Below are 18,951 nucleotides of genomic sequence, written 5' to 3' on the forward strand. Positions count from 1 at the left end.
AACAGTGCAGAATTCAAATCTTTATTAAAATATAAATACAGTGTACTATTCAATTCAGTTGATAAGTGTAAAAATAAAAACTGGGTAAATAAATAGGCTGTGCAAAATGTTTCTAATATAGTTAGTTGTATTCCATAAGAGCTGGAGTGAGCGGATATTGAACAGAATACAACTTCCTGCTTTTCAACTCTGAGTTAGTCAGTGACTTTTAAGGGGGGTCACAGGACACAACTGTTTAGTGAGTTTGCAACTGATCCTCAGCATGAAGGTCATATTCAAAATAAACATATATGACCCATGTGGTCCACATTAAGCCATTGATTGGTTACTGCCTGGTAACCAATCAGTGAAAACCAAGAGAGCTGAAAAGCAGAAAGTAGTGTTCTGGCTATTATGTTAGACATCCAGTCACTCCAGCCTTTATACATTACATTTTGGCTAACTAACTATATTGGAGAAATTTATATTTTAATTTCGCACAACCTATTTACCTAGTTTTCATTTTTATACTGAACAATTCCTTTAATATCATTAGTAATATTAGTAAAATAAATAATTTCATAATCCTTAAAGCTACAGGGTTACAATGACCAACATACATAGGTTTGTTTTGCCTTAGGACTAGAACTTTGCCTCAGGCACCACTATATTAGAGGAGGCAAATAGCCACCCCTGGCAAATTTAAGAGCTGATATCACTCACTGTACAGGTGTGGAATCCAATATACGGAAACCCATGATCCAGAAAACTCCAAATTCTGGAAAGGCCGTCTCTCATAGACTACATTATTTTCCACTTCCAATGTCTGAATAAAAAAACTGCTTCTGAAAGAAGCTATAACAATATAGTGCATCTCTAGAAAACAATAGCCCTTACGATCAACATCACCCCTCAGTGTGAGAATACATAATTGCACATGCTAAAATAGAAACTGGGCTTGTCCTTAATAGGCCATCTCCTTGCCGCTGGTGTCTGTGAGACATATCTGCAGAAATGTCTTTAGCATCATGAGGCTTGTATCCCTTCTTGGCTTAGTAGAGGCTGAAAGACAATATATTGTAGTTTAGAACAGAGGCATCAGTTGACGGATTCATGTGCTTCACAATGACAACACGGCCTAGAAAATGTGTCATGCCTAGCTGATCATATTTATAATGTAATTATTGCTCTTGCATTCTAAAATATTCTAGAAATGATTGTATATACAGCATAGATTAAAACTCACAAAGCTTGGCCATTACAGTGGTACAGACAACATGGAGGCATCTGCATTATATATTCCCCAACTTTTGTTTTTCAGGCCCAGCTTGAAAACTAGTTATGGACAGTTGCAGGGACAATTTCTATTAGCTCTCCTAGATACTACTGGATGACCATCTATTATGTCAAATAGTGAAGAATTCTTTGATGTCTTCAATGTTATTTAGAACAATAATTCCCGATTCCACAATGTTCCCATGTGTTTGTCAACTTGCTATAAACCGAAGGGGCCATGACCAAAGTGGGGAGTTTGAGTAGATTATGTCAGGCGACCACTGTCTTATGTAATAGATGTGACCGACCATTTTCCTGCAGATGCACAGCAAGAAGGACTAAGATCTGCTGTCAAACCTACTGCTCAGAGACCTCCTGATACACAATAGAGAAAACAACCATATTGTACATGTCCTGAATTAGTTTTGCCACCTTGAGGCTCAGAATTGACTCTACAGTGTTAGATTTACCAACTGATCCTAAGACAGACCAACCCAACTTTTTCCAACACGTGAAAAGGATAGATAGCATGAAGAAATATCGTCATCTCACCTTTGTCTCCTCTTTTCCAGGTGGGTTGCGCACTAGAATGAAGAGAGGGGCAAATGCAATGTTTATTATACCTAATATAATCATTAACCATTTGAACCCAACAGCTTTGGCGATGGCTCCTCCACATGATGGACCTAAGAGTTCAGGAAAGAAAAAAAATTTAAGCCCAAGTAAAGAACCCAATTCTTGTACAGTCATATTTTGTACACATTGTAATATTGTATAAATGGTACTTATGTTGGTTGCTCAGTAGAAGATTAAGTTAGTCATATAAATATGCTTAATCCTTGATTGAGTAAACTCTTGATTTATTTGAATTAGTAATCAAATATTTGAGCTTGATTCAGAGTATTACCCTGGTGTAGGAAGCCATATTGAATGCTCCATTTGTAAGTCATAAGCAAAATAGAAATACAATAGAAGCAAAATAAGACATGGATCCATAAACAAAATCTGAAAATATAAACGGTTACATACCCAGTGCATAACCAATACAGAGGGCGATATCAGAGATGGCGTAGATGCCCCCATAGTTTGAAGTGTGACGTAAATCTACCAGTTGTGCCATGAGTGGCATTATTGATGTTTCCATCAACCCAAAGCCGATTCCCAGTGCAGCACTAGGTCCAATGAGTCCATAAATATTTAAAGCTAAAGGCATCTAGAATAGGAAATGGGCAACACTGTCATGGGAAAAAAATGTTTATTTCAAAACGCATGAGTTGCTCCAGCAGAATTCGACACTGAAATCCATTTGTCAAAAGAACAGAATTTTTATATTTAATTTTGAAATATGACATGAGGCTAGACATATTGTCAGTTTCCCAGCTGCCCCAAGTCATGTGACTTGTGCTCTGATAAACTTCAGTCACTCTTTACTTCTGTACTGCAAGTTGGAGTGATATCACCCCTTCCCCCCCCAGCAGCCTAACAACAGAACAATGAGAAGGTAACAAGATAGCAGCTCCCTAACACATGATAACAGCTGCCTGGTAGATTTAAGAACAGCACTCAATAGTAAAATCCAGGTCCCACCGAGACACATTCAGTTACATTGAGTAGGAGAAACAATAGCCTGCCAGAAAGCAGTTCCACCCTAAAGTGCTGGCTCTTTCTGAAAGCACATGACCAGGCAAAATTACCAGAGATGGAGCCTACACACCAATATTACAACTAAAAAAAATACACTTGGTTCAGGAATGACATTTTATATTGTAGAGAGAATTATTTGTAGTTTAAACAAGAGTAATTTAGAAATAAAAAATACATCATAAAAATCATGTCAGAATCCCTTTAAAGGTCTTTTCATTAGACATGATAAGGAATGGCCAGGCATGTTTTATGACTGAAAGGGCAATTAACTGTTTTTACAGCAGTTTCACTGTTATTTTTCTTTTATGTGCCCCCATTTTGTGATACACATTTTTGTGTAGGAGACTGCTGACATTGCCACATAAGATAAAGGTTTTAAGGAGAAAGGCTCTATAGGAACAAAAGGGCTGAAGGTGAATCCTGTGGCCCGGAGCAAAATATCCCTTTTGCTGATTTATGACCCTGTACAGGAGTGGTTGGTGAGTCCATATTTGTTGATGCTTGTGTTTAGAAAATGGTACTTACACAAATGACGCTGATCCCTAGGATGATCATTCCAAACAAAATGCATAGATACCTAGAGTAGGAAAAAAAATCAGTTGAATCCTTTGATAATAAGATGATAAGGCACAATAGGGCAGCTATAAACAGAATTTAAATGACTGACCTTCCGATTTTTTGTGCAAGGCTAGCAAATCCATTCAGACAAATGAAATATACAACCATACATGGTAGAAAAGCCAGACCTGTAGAAAATATGTATATAAAACTTCATAAGCTCAAATGAAAGCAGTGCTGTAATATTGCTGATCCTCTGCAACAGGAACAAGCTACAAGTGTTCCACGTTTTTCAGACTTGCATAAGTCTCCAATCTTGCATAAGTCTCCACTTTTCTCTGGTTATCTGACCTTTTATCATATGTATCCATTATAATCATTTATTGTAAAAATGCAATTCTTTACCCCCTAGTTTGTAGAACAAGAAAGTTTGAATTGGGCAATAGTGGGAAATTAATGGCACAATTACAGGAGTCAACCCCCACCCCCAAGTCTTGATAGAGATACCATAATAAAACCACATCAACATATACTAAAGGGATACCAACACGTTCCTATAACAATTTAGAAGCTGCTGGACGCCGTATATCTTCAAGTAAACGTCCCCCCAAAGCCACCGAGCCCCGCAAACATTTGTTAACCCGACCCTCTGACACAGCTAACGGATCTTCCGCATTGCTTCAGTGACGCTAGTTAGGACAACGATAACATCCTGGTTTATCTGGCCATAGCCATTTACCCCATTTTACTTGGTAAAATTTAATTGGGTCAGTTTTTACCAGAATGTCTCAAATTAGTGCCTCTCCTGTGGCACATCATGGGTTTGTCTGGTAAGACCCTACGTAAACCCTCATCTGCTGTAATGATATTCCAACCATCACATACCACTCTATTCAATTTACTAAAATGCGGATTGTATTTAGTATTAAAAACCAAAACTTGGTTGTGGCTTGACACATTTAGATAGTGTCCAAATAAACTCCAATAGGATGTAATAACGAACAACGACCCGAAACAATAGGTCATCCAGGTGGTTTATGTATGTTCTTGTGCACCACCTATACACCTTACCCAAGGTGCACAAGAACATGCATAAACCACCTGGACGACCTATGGTTTCAGGTCGTGGTTCGTTATTACATCCTATTGGAGGTTATTTGGACACTATCTTACATCCCGTGGTCCAGAATATCCCAATTTATCTTAAGGACACTCCACATTTGCTAGATTGCTTGAGATCACTAACAATTCCAGAAGGGGTTAACTATTTTTTGGCAAGTTTAGATGTATCCCGCCTCTATACCCGCATCCCTCATGATGTTAGTGTTGAGGCGGTGCAACGGTCTTTGGTTAATTTTGGACCCTATGAAGGTCCCCCAATAACCTTCGTACTTGAGTTGCTGAGATTTACCCTTACAATGAAGTTTTTCCATTTTCAAAGTGATTTTTATTTACAGATGTCTGGCACGGCGATGGGGGCAGGCATGGCACCCTCTTATGCCAATTTGTTTATGCACCAATATGAGCAGAACATGAGTATACCTAAATATGGTGACAAGATCTTTCGTCGCTATATGACGACATTATATAATCTGGTGCGGCACTGAAGCAGAATTTTACAAGATGGTTAGTGACCTAATTGCTCTTGACAACCCTGTAAAATTTACATTTGAAATCCATAAGGAATTTCTACATTTTCTGGATGAGAAAATTTGCATGACCAATAACCATATAGAATACACCCTTTTTCGTAAACCCACGGACAAAAATGTTCTTTTACACTTTAATAGTTGCCATCCTATGTCTATGAAGAGGTCACTACCGATTTCACAGTTCTGCCGGGTGTTTAGGAATAATTCTAATGTTGAATTAACGGAATTGCAGATTGTGGATATGTGGGAGCGAGTTAAACAACGTGGTTATCCCACGAATGTCCTTGAACAAGCTCTTTCAAAGGCTAGAATGAAAATACAGGGTAACACTTAGGGGCAAATTTATCAACGGTCAAGGTGAATTTTCGAATGAAAAAAAATTTGAAATTTCGAGCTATTTTTTGTTTACTTCAACTAGGGAATAGTCCGAATTAGTTTTGAATTCGAAAAAAATGTGAAAATCGAAATTTATCATGTACCGTCTCTTTAAAAATTCGACTTCTACCATTCGCTATCTAAAACCTGCCTATTGCTGTTTTAGCCTATGGGGTACCTCCTAGAAACTATTTGGAGTCAATTGGTGGACTTTGAAAATTCAAAGTTGTTTTTAGGGGAAAACTTTGAATCAAATTCATTCAAATGCGATATTCCTTCGTTTCGAACGATTTGAATTTGGCCAAATATGGACCTATTCGATCGAAAACAGACCTATTTGACCCAAAAAGAAAACTTCTACTTAATTTTGGTTGATCTTTTTGAATTCAATTTCGAAGTTTTTCAATTCGACCCTTGATAAATATGCCCCTAAATGTGACAAGCCACAACCAAGTTTGGTTTTAATACTAAATACTATCCACATTCTAGTAAATTTAATTGAGTGGTATGTGATGGTTGGAATATCATTACAGCAGATGAGGGTTTATGTAGGGTCTTACCAGACAAACCCATGATGTGCCACAGGAGAGGCATGAATTTGAGAGACCTTCAGGTAAAAACTGACCCAATTAAATGTTTCCAAGTAAGACGGGGCACATGGCTACTTCCAGATAAACCAGGATGTTATCGTTGTCCTACCGGCATCTCTTGCAGATTTATGGCCCCTGGGGACAGTTTTTTACATTCACAGACTGGTAAACTATTTCTGATTAGACACCACATTACATGCACTACTACACGTCATTTACCTAATAACTTGTCCATGTGGCCTTGCTTATGTGGGCAAAATTGACTTAACTCTTAAGTTTGTGGATGGATGGGCATCGTTCCACTATAAGCACGGACTTCCGTGATGGCCTCACTGACAAACCTGTGGCAAAACATTATCTAGATGCTGGACATTGGCTCCCCACTTTCCGCTACTATGGTTGTATTTTGGCTTTCATGTTTGGGAGAAGCCTGGCATATTGCATTTTTGCCATTGGGATATACAGATATTCAGAACTAGGGAGGGTGCATTATTTCTGTTTACAGGCTATTTAGTCCTTGAAGGTGCTGTACCATACACTGATGAGTGAAACGTGTTGGACAATTGTCTTTTTTCAACCAAAGCTAAATATGTAGGTAACTACAGTATGTAAATATATCATGCCAATGAACAGTAAAATGTGTTAAATACGATGCACGTGTTCCAAAATAAAAGAGCTCAGTTAACAATACTCCATGGATGGCAGCCAGGTATAATATATAAAGAGCAGTAACAATAACATTCATATAAGAGGGATGCGGGTGATAGACTAGGTGGTACCCTCTGTAAATGCCCCTAATTCTTTACTTACCCCTCGGTGCAGATTCAGAGCATCGGAGTTCACAGGCGCCATCTTCTTTTCTTCAGTAATCTTCGGGTCTTCGTCAATTTCCTTCACTTTTGATGCATGCGCAGTTGTCAAAAATCGGAAGATTGCTCCAACTGCGCATGCGCCAATACGCCGCTCACTTCATGAAGATTACTGAAGAGAAGAAGATGGCGTCCGTAAACTCCAGTGCTCTGAATCTGCAACGAGGGATATATTAAGAGTAAGTGGCATTTACCAAGGGTAATACCTAGGCTGGGGGGAGCAGGTAGGGGGGTCTATGTAGGGTAGGGGGGTTGGGGATTTTAATATAACGGGTTTGGTATTCCTTTAAAGCACAATGTTCCATCTCTTATTGTCACAATTAATGGAACAGAACTTACCAAGTTGATAGCGGGGGGCACACATGGCTTCCATCATTCTAATTGTTAAAGTTGGCTCCAGCATGCCAAATGTAAGATTACCAATACAGAGACCCACTACGGAAGAAAGAGCAAAAAGGGTTTCTTGCACACATTTGCATCACACATTAACCTGGTTAACTTGGTGCCCAACTTAATCTTTATTACTGCTAAATCCAGTGTTTATCAGATATGGTACAGGTATGAGATCGGTTATCCGTAAAACAGTTATTCAGAAAGTTACAAATTATGGAAAGGCATGTCTCTCAGACTCCATTTTATCCAAATAATCAATTTTTAAAAATGATTTCCTTTTTCTCTGTTGCAGAATCAATTCTATAAGGGAGTAACTAAAACACTAAATTTGAGACGTGCAAACTTGGGACAGTATAAGGGCATCTCTGCAACATATTAAGTGGGAAATGCTTTTCACAGGGTTAAATACAGAACAAAAATGCAAAGAATCATGCAAAGAAGCTATAAGGCAAGCTAAAATTGATATGGAAAAGGATATTGCAGCACGCAGTAAAAAAAAAATCCAAAATTATTTTTTAAATATGTTAATAGTAAAAAAATTTAAGCAGGAAGGGGTGGGACCTTTACTATCAGAGGGGGGTCAGCTGGTTGATGAAAACAAAATTAAAGAGCAGATTCTGAACTCATATTTTTCATCTGTCTACATAAATGAGGAACCAGTTAATGACGGTTTCCTACTTAATAGTCCCAATTCTAGTAATACAACTAATGATGCATGGTTCACACATGAGCAAATTCCAAAGAGACTTGAACATGTTAAGATTAACAAAGGTCCAGGGCCAGATGGTATTCATCCCAGGGTAATTAGCGATCTTAGCTCTGTGATTGCCAAACCGCTTTACTTAATTTTTCAGGATTCATTGAGGTCTGGAATAGTGCTGAGAGACTGGCGAATTGCTAATGTGGTGCCTCTAATCAAAAAAGGATCCCGTTCTCAGCCTCAAAACTATAGGGCAGTTAGTCTGTCAGTAGTAGGAAAGCTTTTTGAAGGGTTAATAAAGGATAAGATACTAGACTTCATAGCAAATCATAATACTATGAGTGTATACCAGCATGGTTTTATGTGTAATAGATCTTGCCAGATTAATTTAATTTCTTTTTATGAGAAGGTAAGTAAGGACCTCGATTCTGGGACGGCAGTGGATGTGATTTACTTAGAAGCATTTGATACAGTGCCACACAAAAGGTTACTGGTTAAATTAAGGAATGTTGGCCTGGAACATAGTATTTGTACATGGATAGAGAACTGGCTAAAAGATAGACTACAAAGAGTGGTGGTAAATGGAACATTTTCTAATTGGACCAGTGTTGTTAGTGGAGTACCGCAGGGCTCTGTACTAGGTCCCTTGCTTTTCAACTTGTTTATTAATGACCTGGAGGTGGGCATTGAAAGTACTGTTTCTATTTTTGCAGATGATACTAAATTGTGCAGAACTATAGGTTCCATGCAGGATGCTGCCACTTTGCAGAGTGATTTGTCTAAATTGGAAAACTGGGCAGCAAACTGGAAAATGAGGTTCAATGTTGATAAATGCAGGTTATGCACTTTGGCAAAAATAATATAAATGCAAGTTATACACTAAATGGCAGTGTGTTGGGAGTTTCCTTAAATGAGAAGGATCTTGGGGTTTTTGTAGATAACACGTTGTCTAATTCTGGGCAGTGTCACTCTGTGGCTACTAAAGCAAATAAAGTTCTGTCTTGCATAAAAAAGGGCATTAACTCAAGGGATGAAAACATAATTCTGCCTCTTTATAGGTCCCTGGTGAGGCCTCATCTGGAGTATGCAGTGCAGTTTTGGACTCCAGTCCTTAAGAGGGATATAAATGAGCTGAAGAGAGTGCAGAGACTAAGTGCAACTAAATTGGTTAGAGGGACGGAAGACTTAAATTATCAAGGTTGGGGTTGTTTTCTCTGGAAAAAAAAGGCGCTTGCGAGGGGACATGATTACACTTTACAAGTACATTAGGGGGAATTATAGACAAATAGCAGGGGACCTATTTACCCATAAAGTGGATCACCGTACCAGAGGCCACCTCTTTAGATTGGAAGAAAAGAACTTTCATTTGAAGCAACGTAGGGGGTTCTTCACAGTCAGGACAGTGAGGTTGTGGAATGCACTGCCGGGTGATGTTGTGATACTGATTCAGTTAATGACTAAGAATGACTTGGATGATTTCTTGGACAGACATAATATCAAAGGCAATTGTGATACTAAACTCTATAGTTAGTATAGGTATGGGTATATAGAATTTATGTAGAGAAGGGTGTGTGTATGGATGCTGGGTTTTCATTTGGAGGGGTTGAACTTGATGGACTGTCTTTTTTCAACCCAAATGAAATATGTAACTATGAAACAAAACCAACCTATTCGGTTTATTTAATGTTTATATGATTTTCTAGAAGACTTAAAGGTATGAAGATCCAAATTACAGAAAGTTCTGTTATCCGGAAAACCCCAGGCCCCAAGCATTCTGAATAACAGGTCCCATACCTGTAATAGAGCAACAGGGACCACATTAATGCCACTTTTGATTTCCTCAGAAATGTCAGACAAATGCGATCTTTTCAAAGCTTTGCAGTTTGGTAGTTTTGAATAGGAATCTGTTTAACAATTTTCTAATTCTCAGAATGTTGATTTATTTATCAAAATCTGAATTTCTCATTTTCTGAAATATGCTCCGCATGGGTTATTTCCCCATATTTATCAATACATTTTCTTGATAATATCCTGTGCGGGAAAAAAAAAATGTAAAAAATTTTCAGATTTTCTGCCAGAAAACATTTTTTTTGGATTTTTGCCCCAAAAACCACAAAATCTTTTGGACTTCAACCATTGACTGAATTTTTAGAGTATTTTAATAAATAACCCCCTTAATGTAACATGATTTACTGGATTAAACTTGCAATCTAAAATATGCTGATTTTTTTATCTTTACAAATCTTTAAGGGGGTTATTTATTAAGGCATGATTGTTTTGCAGCATCCATTTTGACGCAGCCTGAAGAAGTCTCGGTAAAAAGGGACTTTTTTTTGCTATTTATTAGGCCCTGAAGCTGTTCCAAGTCCAAATACAAAAATACTCCCATCTAAAACCTGCCAAATTCATGTAAAAGTCAATAGCAGTCCCCTTAACCATTTGTTTTAACCCATTTGTTTCAACCCTCATGAAATTTGATGCTGGTTTTTCCGCGAAAACTATATAAAAACTATATATTTTTTGTGTGATTTTTCAGGGTCATCAATCTCCAAAAATTTGTGTTCTTTGCACGACAATCTGAAAAATCATCATTTTTTCCGAATCCAATTTTTTCGAGTTTTTATTGATAAATAACGTCAAATTGTGGATTCTAGTTTGGTCTGACTTTTAATTTAAAAAAAATCAGAAAGATCCAGATTTTGATAAATAACCCCCTAAGTATACATATTGAGTAATGACACACTATGGAGATTTCTGACTTTCACTTGTGTTTTTGCACATTTAATAAAACATGTTTAGCTTTATATTTTTACATCTTATATCTTTAGCTTTATCTCATAAACTGAGGAAGATTTAGAAAGGTTCTCACCTGCTGCCACCAAAATGTAAGGATCCATGAGAAGATCCCTGAAGGGTGTTGCGGGAACAGCCTATTAGAAAGAAAAGAATAACACAAAACTGGTTTAAACTCAACTATTTCTCATGTGCTTTTGTAACCCTCTGATCACAAGTAATCATAAATATTGATACTTACTACTGGGGAAAATTTCATAGGTCGAAGTATACAAAGCTGTAGTGCTAAGAATAAAAAGAGTAGGTAAAATGATAATTGCATATATGTAGCAAACAATAGCTAATAGAACCTCAAACATGTACAGGTATGGGATCAGTTATCTGGAAACCCCTTATTCAGAAATCTCCAAATTACAGAAAAGCAGTCTCCCATAGACACATTTTAAATGTCAAATTAAAAACGGTAGCTTTTACTTTACCCAAATGAAGATAAAATTAATCCTTATCGGCAGTGGCGTAACTACTCGCTGGTGGGCCCTGGTACAGGATGGGCACCCAGGGCCCCCTATGAATCGCTGCTGGTGTGGAACTGGGATATGTATAGAGCAAGACAGAGAAAGGCTGGCTAAGGTTTCTGAAAGATAGAGACTAGCTGGGAGGCAAGGAAAGAAAGATACTGAAGAGTGGAGCAGAGAGTAACAAAGTGGAGTCAGTTAAATAAATTTCCTTCACATTGCTAAAGAAGCTATTTCTTATTATTCACCCTTTGCCTAACATATAACTCATACACACGCTCAGATAAGTACAGAAGTGAAAGTGCTGTATAATGTCTATTAATGTTGCAATGCTTAACATTTGTCATTAACTAGTAAATATTGTATTACAAATTAAAATTGACTGTGCCCAAATACTTCGAGAACTTGAAGATTAAGTTGCAGAAACATATTTGCGTGATTTTACATAATTTTTTCTGGTCCCCTGAAAAATTTAAAATTGGTGTTCTACTTTGTACACAGACACACACATTTTATAAACACTAGGACTCCATTTAATTTATTAAATCAATTCATTGATATTCATATATTCATTTTGTTGATCGATTGATAATACAGTAACTTGAATTTGATTCATTTAATTTAACCACTAAATGCACCCCAGTCTGAGTACGACAATTAAATGAATGTACAGGAGGGATGAATGACTGTGAGGAGAGCGGGGAAGTTCAGACAGTAAAATAAAAATAAATGGTCGGCAGCAAAATAAACAGAGCAGACAGACATTTAGAGACCCTAGGGTTTTAAAAGTTTAAATAAATAAGAGAAAAACCCACATGGCCTATATGTAACTTGGTGGATAACAAGCAAAATTGTCTGGGGGAGGGGGACAAGGAACTAACTTTCTTGGGGCTTGGGGGGTGTCTGGTTGGGAGGTAGCAGCCTGTGCAGCAGCAGTCAGTGAAGTAGTGTGTGAAACTTGTTGAGAAAGAGGCAGCTGGACAGTCAGGAACATGCAGTCTGTGTTGGTTATAGGGTAGTCAAATCTAGAAGGCAAGGCCTGTCTGCTTTAGCTGCTAGCTTCCTCCTACTCCACACCCTTACATTGTTCGTTATCTACCCTTCACTCCCTCCCCAAATTCTCCCCTCGTTGGCTCACCAGAGCTGCATAAAAAGTCTGAGTCCTCTCTCCCTTGCACACTTCTCTCTTTGCAGTTCTGCCAAGTGAATGATGCCGGCACTAGTGATGTCATCGCATAGGCTCCTTTGCACCAAATACTGCAGATCTCCTCTTAAAGGAGAAGTAAACATTGCTGGGAGCTGTAGCGGGTCGCAAGCAGGGGCACAGAAGAATATGCAATTATGTGAGCTAGTGGCAGCAGAAGAGGGGCCCAATAAGACTGGGGCCCACTGGGATTTTCCCAGTGTCCCTGTGCTGCGCATGGCCACTTTGCAGGGATTTCTGCAAGGTTATTATACCTGCTCCAAGACCGAGCGGCGCACAGCCAATCCGGTGAGCGATAGTGAGTGAGGGGAAGCACACGGACTGATCTCTCAGTGCCGAGTCTCCTGCTCCGGTGTGAAGATCAGTATTAGCGCACACTGCTCTCATCTTCCTTAGAAGCTACAGTTAAACTTAGCAGAGCAGCCAGGGCTGGAGTGGGAAAACAGCCAGTGCCATAGGAAACACTTGGGAACTTAGTAAAATAACTAATCTCTTCAAGGCACATGTTGCAGGACGAACTTTGGTGAGCCCCGATAGGGAGCAGGCCCTGGTGCAATTGCACCCTGTGCACCCCCCGTAGTTACGCCACTGCTTATCGGGGGGGGGAAAGCCTATTGGTTTTATTTAGGGGGTTATTTACGAAAACTCAAGTTTCTCTCATATTTTTTACCAAACCGAGCTCAACCAAACTTCCATCCGCAATTTTATCTTATTTATCAATAAAATAACTCGTAAATGTCAGGTCAGGAAAAAAAATTGACACCCAAATTGTTCAATATTTTTAGTTCTCCTTTAAAGAAAGTAAAAAAAAAACCTTCCCCCCACACATACGTTAGCAAGTTAACTAAAACACATAAGGTGTATTTTAAGGGGTTGTTTATTTAAAACTCTGGATTGAAGCCCAAATAAGCATAAAAGGTGGAAGAACATTTATATATGGTGACTTGGAGCATTTTACAAATTGACAAATGTGTCAGTAGGAATCATGGGAAAATGCTGGCCTTGATGACATTCATTTAGTTCTAACCTAGTAGAACCATTTTGCATGATTTGAGGCAAGGATAACATGACAATAACATGGCGGTTACACATGATTCCCATCAGCTATGAATGAACTAAAGGTGAAATGCCCAAACTCATTACTGAAATTACTTTCTTAAGAAGCTAAAGGCAACTGATTATGTTTTATAGCCTTCTGTTGGCATTAAAACTCAAAGCATCTTTCTCACCTCCATATAGAAGAGCCAAGGCTGCTATAACCATAAATGGAGAAGACTTTCCAACAAACTCATACATGGCAGAACCAAAGGGAGGCCCCACTGTGGAGACAGACAATGTGTAAGAGCTACAACAGATAAATGTTTTATACTGACCCCCCAACTGTTTAAATAAAAAAAAAGAGGAAGTAAAACATTTTCAGAATTAATTATTATTATTTTTTTTAATCAACCAAATGCAGGCAGAGCTGTATTCATGGCCTCTGTGTACCAAAATAGTGGAGAGTTTTCCCTCCCTTAAATAGTCCAAGATCTTAAAAACTTACCAAGCACACCAGTGGCAATACCACTCATGGCTAGTCCCATGACTTTGCCTCTTTCAGCATCATCAGGAAACAAATGTGCCAGCATGCCCATAGCTGAGGGGACAAATATATACAATTAAACTGGAGTATGGCAATTTGTTAGAGATAGATGATAGATAAAGTAACCCCTCTTGTAAAATATAAGGATATGATAACGAGGAGTTCCATGACCATATAAGTATGAGGCTGAAGCCGAGTGTTATTATACAGTTATACAGGCCATGGAACTCTGAAGTGACTTCTAATATCCTCATATTTTGCAACAGGGAGTACTTTATTATAATACACAAGTTTTAGTGAGTCATGTAACAAATTACATCACTAAACTCCAATTATAACCGATGACATCACTAAGAACTGTTTATAAGGATACAACTTACAGGATATTAATGGCTTGTGTAAATATTTACATATAATTTTTACATATAATTTTTTTTTTTTTTTTAAATACATTCATTCTTGATGGGTTCACATCAATGCAGCCATCAGGTGGGCACATGGGGCACAACTGTACAGGACCCGGTGCTTTAAGGGAGAGGGCGGACGTTGCTGAATTTCCTGGATTAACTATTTATTATTTATTTAGGCTTCAATGTCACTAAAATGTGGCTATAACATCATATCATCTTTAGGAAATCCATTTCATACATTGTCATAGGTTGAAAATATTTTTACCTGGTACTATAGTGAAGGATGATCCGATTCCCTGCAGCCCCCTGGCCACACAAAGAAAGGCATATGAATCGGCAAAGGCAAACACTGCAAGGAAATGCATCATATTAAACCAACTCATAACAGCCAATTAGGTCAGCAGATATTTTGTCATTTTAACACTATTATTTAATAATAATAGACGTTTTTAGGAGTGGGTATAGAGTTAAACTATTGAACTGATCCTTTTTTTTAAAAAAACTGGCACAAGGTTCTATGTATTTAACTTCTGCTGCGATTAAATTATTAGAGGAAAATCACTGTTGTAACCTCCTCAGACAATTAAGCTGGAAACACAATTCTGTGCAATAAGAAAGCTCAGTGGTGTAGCTAGATGTCACTGGGCCCCACAGCAAATTATTTTTCAGGCCCCAAAAATGTCTAGAGATTGACCTGTTTTACCAACATTTATTGACATTGTATACGAATTAGGGCCTCATGGGGCCCCTATACCTCCTGACCCTCCAGCAGCCGCAGGGTCTGCTTCCTCTGTAGCTACGCCCCTGAGAAAGCTTGTACTTTATGAAAGATAAGTGTTTTGTCAAATAACTTACTTATAACTAGTAAATGTCTTTTTACAGGTATATATAAGGATACTATAGACCTACTTACTGATAGTGGAGATAAACATAATGATAGAGCCATAAAACAATGGGGCATCATATCCAGTTCTGTAGGGGAAAAGAGTAAAGGTACATGCAAAGTGTAACTTCAAGTTGTTCATTTATCAGTATATTAGGACATTTAAAACTATAATCATAGAGGATATGATTTATAAATTCAGCTATATAAAATGTAAGTTACCTGTTAATGAGTTTACCCACTATGGGGTTTATCAGAATCTGCAGTATGGCTTTAATAGCAAGGAGAAGACCCACTCTCACATTCACTTCATTTAAGTAGTCCTTCCCCTCGTAGCACTCCGTTTGATTTCCGCCACTCGCTGTACTATTAACCATCTGGTCATTGTACAGTGCTTTTGTTGAGTTTTCAAAGATCGAAAGATTTGAAAGAATAACAGAGGAAAAATCGGAGTCGTGAATGGTTATAGTTGTGTTTCCTTTCCCATACTCTGTGTCATAAAGCAAAGCTGGGGCGATTGGAGCTGCAAGAGAAATTCAGTCTGTGATTATTTTAAAGGATTCACTTTCATTCTAACATTCACCCCAATATATAGATATATAGATTAGTTTATTTCGACATATTTACAGTAATCAACGTTTCGGCTCGTGTCCAGAGGATAGAGGTAGAGGCAGAGACAGAGACAGAGACACGTATGTGTGTAGGTACATGTGTAGGTACAGGACCGGTTTTCCAGAATGCACAGGACCTGGGGTTTTCTGGATAATGGATCTTTCTGTAATTTGGATCTTAAGTCTATTAGAAAATCATTTAAACATGACAAACCCAATAGGCTGGTTTTGCTTCCAATTGGGATTAATTAAATCTTACAATATCCGAAGATTTTTTAAATAGTTTAAAAAGAAAACCAAAGATCAGGAAAAGAAACGCCGACGCGCGTTTCGCTATGTCAGCTTTGTCAAGGCGCCTATTTAAAAACTTGGGGTTAAACAATTTTCGTTGAGGGTGGTGGAAATAATCTTTGCTCGGTTCAACTCTTTCTCCTTCTCTGCATACTAAACTCCCAGGAGACCGTGGAATTGTGGTTTTATAGGATATATTAGCCTCTCAAATCAGCTTAGGGCTCAGATAACTACGAGACCACAGTCCCGGTTACTCTGCCTTCTCCATCTTTGTGGTGTCCCAGGGATAGAACAAATCAGGTAGCAGTTTTAGGACAACTCCACCTCCTCTTATTTCATTTTCCTCCTTTCTTCATGAATTTGAGCATTGATTTTAGTTTTTATCCTATTTAATGGCAGTCTAGTTAATTTATAAAATTGAACCTTATTATTTAGGAAGGATTATTAATTTATACAGCACTGCAGCACTTTATACTCAATGAATTAATATTCTCATCTTAGTAAATGACTTATAGAAATCAATTAAAATTTCTTTAGCATTATAATTAATTTAGAAATTAGTGATCAATCCAGGTATCACTATTAATTGGCTCAATATTATTGTGGTATTATAGATCCTTTGGCTTTCTGAGCTCCTTATAATCAACCTATTGCACTGCACTTTATAATTTATTGCACAGCACTTTACAAATTATTAATAAGTGTTACATTTAACTTTATGCACTGATTAGTGGTGTTTATCTAAGTGCTTACTATTTAACCGACTATTAATAAGTGTGTCAAAATTACTTTGTGACTGCCTTAGTTTTAATCGTTCAAGTGGGGGTTCTTTTCTATTCCTTCGGATATTGTGAAATTTTGAATACTGACTGCAGTCAGACCTCTACTTGAATTAGAAGGATAAAAACCAAGGGATAATGGGGCGATTTGTGTTATTAATTAAATCTTAGTTTGGATCAAATACAGGGTACTGTTATTATTAAGATAAGCAAGCAATTTTAAAAATTTGGATTATTTGGATAAAATGGAGTTTATGAAACCTTTCTGTAATTTGGAGCTTTCTGGATAACGGGTTACTGGATAAGGGATTCCATACATGGATGTATTTTTTATATATATATATATATATATATATATATATATATATATATATATATATATATATATATATATATATATATATATATATTGCAATACATCCATTCTTGTCGAGTCTGCATCAGGGCCGCCATCAGGTGGTCGGTTAATGATGTGATAATGAAAAATTACTAATTGCAACTCTATTTTAGCATTGCTCATTTTAGCATTCTTCATCTTTGTGCCAATAAATAATAAACCAATCCTATAAAGTTGCACTTTCTTCAGTTATTACAAGCCACGAATAGACCCGAAACACATGGAAACATACCGACAACTGAGAACAGAATACAATCCACAAACATGGCCACTGCAATCACAAACAGGATCAGCCTCCGGGACTCGCATGTTCCCTTCAAACACTGACACGGGGAACATCTTGTCATAGTGGTATGGAAATGAGAACTCCTAAAATTAAAGAAAAAATACAAATACAAATCTTAGCACAAATAGAACTGGCATTCCATAATAAAGTATTATTTATCTTCAGTGAATAAAAGGGAATGTTTGCCTTTAAATTACCTTTACAAATGATTTAATTGCCATTCATTATATAAATTGTTTAAGGTTTGAATTATTACTTATTTTTCTGCGTATTTCAAGATTGCTATTTGAAACATTGTCTGAGTGTCAAGGTAACTGCTTTATAATTAGTTTTAGCCCCTCTTTTATTTTTCCATTTTGACTTTCAAACGACTGCCACGTTAATTAAACTTTAGCAGCCACATCAATTTCAAGCCTGGTAGGCCAATTTATTAAAGGAGGACTATCAAGAAATTAAAAGTGATCAAAATGAATCATTGCATCAAGTTATTCAATTCTCTAAATATGATGCATTAACAGTTTTATACAGTTTTTAAGATTTTTCAGTTAATTATACTGCTCCTACCAGAAACTGCTGCTCTCCTATCTGGCTTCTGGAAGACTCTGCATTGGAGTCAAATTTATTTGATTGACAGATCTGCCTTCACACCCATTGGCTGTTCTTCTGTCAATCCTAAGCCATTTTTCAGCCCTACCCAGCCAGGTACTGATTTTTCTTTTCTATGGGGAGAGGGAGGGGTGAGAGCAGTTATGTTTGCAGGAATGGTCAATAAACTCTTTAAAGCCGCAGAGCTACCACTCTGCAAAGAGGAGATAGAGAAAGGAAAACTCCATATTACTAATGATAAATGTGGAGAACTAAAATATATATATACACTCTATTTCTATTATAATTAAAGCATATATCATAAATGCGTGTCAAAATCGAACGATTCGAAGGATTTTAATCCAACGATCGAAGGAATATCCTTCAATCAAAAAAACGCAGGCAAGCCTATGGGGACTTACCCCATAGGCTAACATTGAGTTCGGTAGCTTTTAGCTGCCGAACTAGGGGGTCGAAGTTTTTCTTAAAGAGACAGTACTTCGATTATCGAATGGTCGAATAGCCGAACGATTTTTAGTTTGAATCGTTCGATTCGTAGTCGAAGTCGTAGTCGAAGATC

The 18,951-nt window shown here is 37.5% G+C and overlaps 1 protein-coding gene across 1 annotated transcript; it reads right to left on the reverse strand.

Annotated features, from left to right (window-relative positions):
- slc18a2.L (solute carrier family 18 member A2 L homeolog) lies at nucleotides 1-18,370 on the reverse strand. Its single transcript, NM_001086569.1, is given in 15 exon segments — nucleotides 1-1,041; nucleotides 1,807-1,940; nucleotides 2,284-2,467; nucleotides 3,424-3,475; nucleotides 3,566-3,644; nucleotides 7,282-7,377; nucleotides 10,905-10,965; nucleotides 11,070-11,113; nucleotides 13,777-13,866; nucleotides 14,091-14,183; nucleotides 14,805-14,888; nucleotides 15,453-15,511; nucleotides 15,645-15,945; nucleotides 17,733-17,869; nucleotides 18,351-18,370. Coding segments are annotated over 14 exon segments (1,428 nt in total). The 5' UTR covers nucleotides 17,848-17,869; nucleotides 18,351-18,370; the 3' UTR covers nucleotides 1-1,005.
- Nucleotides 18,371-18,951: the final 581 nt, after the last annotated feature.

The sequence above is a fragment of the Xenopus laevis genome, chromosome 3L, assembly GCF_017654675.1.
Source record: "Xenopus laevis strain J_2021 chromosome 3L, Xenopus_laevis_v10.1, whole genome shotgun sequence".
Taxonomy (NCBI): domain Eukaryota; kingdom Metazoa; phylum Chordata; class Amphibia; order Anura; family Pipidae; genus Xenopus; species Xenopus laevis.